This window comes from Hordeum vulgare, chromosome 7H (assembly GCF_904849725.1).
Source record: "Hordeum vulgare subsp. vulgare chromosome 7H, MorexV3_pseudomolecules_assembly, whole genome shotgun sequence".
In the NCBI taxonomy this organism is placed as follows: Eukaryota; Viridiplantae; Streptophyta; class Magnoliopsida; order Poales; family Poaceae; genus Hordeum; species Hordeum vulgare.
Window position 1 is genome coordinate 567602699 of NC_058524.1, and position 5158 is coordinate 567607856.

The following is a 5158-nucleotide window of genomic DNA, read 5'->3' on the forward strand; positions in this document are numbered from 1 at the left end:
CATGGACGTCACAGCCGACCGCACACGGGTGGCGCCGGAGATCGAGAAGGAGGTCGACGACATCGCCATGGAGGGTGACATGGAGTCGGACCCCGCGCTGGCGCGCGAGCGGCAGCTGGAGCCGGTGCAGCCGTGGCAGGAGCAGCTGACGGTGCGGGGAATGGTGGCGGCGCTGTTGATCGGGTTCATCTACACCGTCATCGTGATGAAGATCGCCCTCACCACCGGGCTGGTGCCCACGCTCAACGTCTCCACCGCGCTGGTCGCCTTCCTCGCGCTCCGCGGCTGGACCCGCGGGCTCGCCCGCCTCGGCATCTCGTCCCGCCCCTTCACCCGGCAGGAGAACACCATCATCCAGGCCTGCGCCGATTCCTGCTACACCATCGCAAGTGCCGGTACGCCACGTCCAGTAGTACACAACTACACTGCACATAGCACCAGCGCGCCATACGTTCTTGTGCTGGTTCTCGATGAGTAGCTAGCAATTACTTTGTGCGTGCGCTGCTGCTGCAGGTGGATTTGGGTCGACGTTGCTGGGCCTCAACAAGAAGACATACGAGCTTGCCGGGGACTCGCCGGGCAACGTGCCGGGGAGCTACAAGGAGCCAGGCATTGGGTGGATGACGGGATTCCTCCTGGCCATCTGTTTTGGGGGCCTCCTCAGCCTCATTCCCCTCAGAAAGGTATTAGAAATTAATCCTCCTTTTCTCTCTTCCGTTCATGATGGTAGACTTGGTTGGGCGAGCCTTAGGTCAATTAGAGAGCATTTAATTTTAGAGCACCGCTCTGCACCGGCACATCGGCGCGAACACTTCGACCGGTCGGGCAGCAGCCATTTGATCTGAGCTCCGATAGCCGTCAGATCTGGCATCTCGTCCGCTCTGCACCGGCGCACCGCCCCGCGCGCCTCCGACTTCCTGCCGCACGAGCACCCATCCTCTCCCCTGTCGTCATTGCTTGTCGCAGCACCCTCATGCCCTGTCCCCCCGTCGCTCGCCGCTCGTCGCTGTCGACGCTCGTGCTTGCACATGCTTGTCCCCCCGGAACTCTGGTTGAAGCATTTTTCACTTTGGTCGAAACTTTTTTCATGTCGCTTGAAGCTTTTTCCACAACGGTTGAAGCTATTTTCCTTGCTGGCTGTAGCAAAAAATGACAAGCTTTTTTCTCGCTGGTCTGTGGTTGAAGCTTTTCGAACATGCATATGGTTGAATCTTTTGTGTCAACGATTGCAACTTTTTGTGTTTCGTTGTTGCCGGTTGAAGCTTTTTTCTAGCCGGTTGAAGTTTTTTTATCACCGGTTGTAGCTTCCATGCATGGTTGCGTGGTGGATGGCCCTCTATTCCTGTCGTCGCTGGTTGAAGCTTTCGACAATGTCGGTTGTCGCATTTTTATCGCCGGTTGAAGCTTTTCTCGTCGCATCGTCTCTGTCATAGCTTTTTGTCTCCAACACCGGTGGCATCCGATGCGACTGCATGACGGCCGACCGACGAGATCCGACAGAGGTGGCACGCCGGCTTGGAGGAACAACGCGGATCTGCCCGGAGGCGCTCGTCAGAAACCGCGTGAGCGGCGGAGAGCTTGAAGCACTGTCGGGATCCGCCGCCGTCGCTGTTCATCGTTGTCGCTCGACGTTGTTCGTCTTCGCCGCTCGCCTCACTGCTAGTCGTCCCTCGCCGTGTTTCTTTCGGTTGCAACACCGATGAATGCGAGGTAGAAGAGGGGAAAAGCGGGGATGGTGGGCCAAGGGAAGCTGGTGCGTGATGAGAAAGGATCCCACGGCCCGCGTGCGTCCGGCGCAGCGGTTCACCCGACGTGCCGGGTAGAAACGTTTCCCTTAATTTTATGTAGCCATATGGAGAAGTACAATTAATCAATGATTCGAGAGTAACATGATACATGCATATGAGGTAGTTTTGTCTTCGTGATGGACGGAAAACAAAATTTTGAAATGTCCATGTTCACAGTCTTTGCCTACGACTTCAAACTTCCATGAAGGCCACCCTAGCAAACACTTGACCCGAAATGTATGAACCAAATTCGGTCATGGCAGTCTTTACCTACGACTTCAAACTTCCATATGAAGGCGACCCTAGCAAACACTTGACCCGATAATGTATGAACCAAATTCAGTCACCATGACGGCACCGCTAGGTTCCCACTGCATCACGTTTGCATATTCCTGAATATAACAATTAAATATATTTTTTGGACTTTGAACTCAATATTCACGGTCCATTTGTTTGACTACAAGTTTAAAGAGGAATATATATTATGCGTTGGAGATCTTGTACAACTAATTTTAATCACTGTTTCTTTGCGACTCAATGGTTTTGCAAAATGCATTCAGGTTTTGGTGGTCGACTACAAACTAACTTACCCAAGCGGGACTGCAACCGCTGTTCTTATAAACGGGTTTCATACCCCAAAGGGAGACAAAAATGCAAAGTATGGATTCGTGTGATTACCCCTGTTATGCCAATTACATTGCCAAAAAAAATTCCTTTCTGAATGGCCAAATTTACACTGTTTCAATAATCCATTGAACCAAACAGGATGTAATTGATCTTCACCTTCCACTGCAGGAAGCAAGTCCATGGATTTCTAAAATACTTCGGGATCAGCTTTATGTGGAGCTTCTTTCAGTGGTTCTACACTGGAGGCCCTGTTTGCGGTTTTGTCCAGTTCCCTACTTTTGGTCTCAAGGCATGGAAACAAACGTATGTTTTTTTTCTTTTTCTTTCTATAGCTTCACGATTCGATACAATATATCAGCAATTATTGGTACACAACAAACTCTGCAAATTAAGGTTATTTCGTGTGACAGGTTCTTCTTCGACTTTAGCCTCACGTATGTGGGCGCGGGGATGATTTGCTCACACCTAGTGAACCTCTCCACACTCTTGGGTGCAGTTCTTTCATGGGGGATAATGTGGCCACTCATTAGCAAACAGAAGGGCATTTGGTACCCTGCAGATGTACCAGCAAGCAGCATGAAAAGCTTGTACGGTTACAAGGTATCTACCCTTTTTTGGTCAAGTAATTCTATAAATCATTGACATGAATTAAAGAGTTGATGTCACTAGTCTAGTATTAATCACTCGTGTTACAGGCCTTCTTCTGCGTGGCCCTGATAATTGGAGATGGTCTTTATCAGTTCTTGAAGGTCACATATGTCACTAGTAAGAGCCTACATCAACGATTAAACCACAATGTTGTTACCAAGAAAGGTGAGGAAAGCATATGTTTTCGGTATATCAATTTGCTCATTTTAACCTCAGGTTTTGTTCTAACGTGTTAAGCATATGAAGATAATCCAGTGACAGACAAGGGCGGTATGACTTCGCTAGAGGAAATCCAGCGCGACGAGATCTTCAAGAGTGACAACATACCCTCATGGATGGCATACGCAGGATACGCGGTGCTTAGCATCATCTCATCAATCAGCATACCTCTGATGTTCCGTCAGATCAAGTGGTACTATGTGATAGTGGCCTATCTCCTTGCACCCGTGCTCGGGTTCTCCAATTCCTATGGAGCAGGTCTCACTGACATCAACATGGCCTACAACTATGGCAAGATCGCCCTCTTCATCTTTGCAGCCTGGGCTGGCAAGAAAAATGGTGTAATTGCCGGCCTGGTTGGTGGTACGCTCGTAAAGCAGCTGGTCCTCATGTCCGCCGAATTGATGCATGACTTAAAGACAAGTTATCTCACGTCGACATCACCAAGATCTATGCTCGTGGCACAGGCCGTTGGGACTGGCATGGGTTGCATAGTCTCACCCCTCACCTTCATGCTTTTCTACAAGGCATTTGATGTTGGTAACCCAGATGGCTATTGGAGGGCACCGTATGCACTCATATACCGTAGTATGGCGATTCTCGGTGTGGAAGGCTTCTCAGCTTTGCCGAAACACTGCCTCTCTATCTCTGCTGGAATTTTTGCATTTGCGATGCTTCTAAGTATTGCTAGGGATATCCTACCATGGAAGTACGGGAAGTATGTGCCCCTGCCGATGGCCATGGCAGTGCCTTTCCTTGTAGGTGGGAGCTTTGCCATTGACATGTGCATCGGGAGTTTGGTGGTATTTGTGTGGGAGAAAATGAACAAGAAGGATGCCGCCATCCAAGTTCCTGCTGTTGCATCCGGCTTGATATGTGGGGATGGCATATGGGTATTCCCTTCCTCACTGCTTGCTCTTGCCAGGATTAACCCTCCGATCTGCATGAAGTTTACTCCCGCCAGCTAGGGAGTTTACTAAGTCACACCTTCTTCAACTATCTTTGGATTTTACGTGTTGTGGTGCAAGTGTTCCATAGTTTGAGCTTTCTGGAGCACGTTTCATGGTGTGTATTATTCCATGGCATTAGATTTTTGTGGTGAGCATTATTTCTTAAGATTTTATATTGGTCGTGTGTAATTATATTTTCAATCAAAGTGTATCTACTACATTTACTCTAATATGTAATGAACTCTTTGAATTCAATTTTCTGGCTATCTTAAATGCTTTTTAGATGAAAGGAACCTTTATTCAAGATGACCAAAATGTGCATCTGAACATCTTAAATATTTTTGTTGAATTCAATCGCCTCACCACTTTGGTGGCCACCAGATCAGTGAAAGGGACACCGTCAAGAAATTCTCGAGTCAAGCCACTAAGTGGATCTGATGATGCGGACTCTCCCGGAACCGTAGTGGATGGATGACCACATGCACGTGGACCCGAAGAAAACCGTTTCCCAGTAGGAGATCTCCACACACGGAATTATGTAACACCAATGAGCTATCTCCAATGGCACCGATTCCCGAGACTAAACTGCGTGCCTATGGAGTATGAACTGAAGGTTGAAGAGGACGAGTAAAGAGAACTTCGCCTCTTGCTAAGATTGGACCCCTCAAGATGAAACAAAATGACAAGAAATTATTTCCAACGTGAAATGAACCGACTCCACGAATTGAGAATGGAAACACATGCCCTGACACCCAGCCAACCCGCTAAAATCCTCAAGATATAGAACATGGACCATAGCAAGATTAACACTGAAAAATATGATGAATACGAAAATCAAACCGACAACCCAAACTCGAATGAACATGGGGGGATTTATGAAAGAAAATAAGAAGACCACAATCTATTGGGATAGAACCCAAATCAGGA

At 48.3% G+C, this 5158-nt stretch overlaps 1 protein-coding gene across 3 annotated transcripts; it reads left to right on the top strand.

Annotated features, from left to right (window-relative positions):
• LOC123412249 (iron-phytosiderophore transporter YSL15-like) lies at nucleotides 1–4299 on the top strand. 3 transcript variants are annotated; one of them, XM_045105195.1, is made up of 7 exons: nucleotides 1–395; nucleotides 514–683; nucleotides 2348–2445; nucleotides 2583–2717; nucleotides 2825–3014; nucleotides 3110–3227; nucleotides 3309–4299. In XM_045105195.1, the coding sequence occupies exons 1-7, from the start codon at nucleotides 2–4 to the stop codon at nucleotides 4247–4249; spliced, it is 2046 nt and encodes a 681-aa protein (XP_044961130.1). In that variant the 5' UTR covers nucleotide 1; the 3' UTR covers nucleotides 4250–4299. The 3 variants fall into 3 exon arrangements, with proteins under 3 accessions (XP_044961130.1, XP_044961131.1, XP_044961132.1); XM_045105196.1 differs by having other exon boundaries at nucleotides 3324–4299; XM_045105197.1 differs by having other exon boundaries at nucleotides 3110–3211; nucleotides 3329–4299.
• The last annotated feature ends 859 nt before the right edge of the window (nucleotides 4300–5158 follow it).

Coding starts and splice junctions, on each gene's coding strand:
- LOC123412249 (XM_045105195.1), top strand. CDS start 2: ATGGACGTCACAGCCGACCGCACACGGGTGGCGCCGGAGATCGAGAAG. Junction 684..2,347: donor GCCTCATTCCCCTCAGAAAG/GTATTAGAAATT, acceptor AAATGCATTCAG/GTTTTGGTGGTCGACTACAA. Junction 2,718..2,824: donor CTCAAGGCATGGAAACAAAC/GTATGTTTTTTT, acceptor TTCGTGTGACAG/GTTCTTCTTCGACTTTAGCC.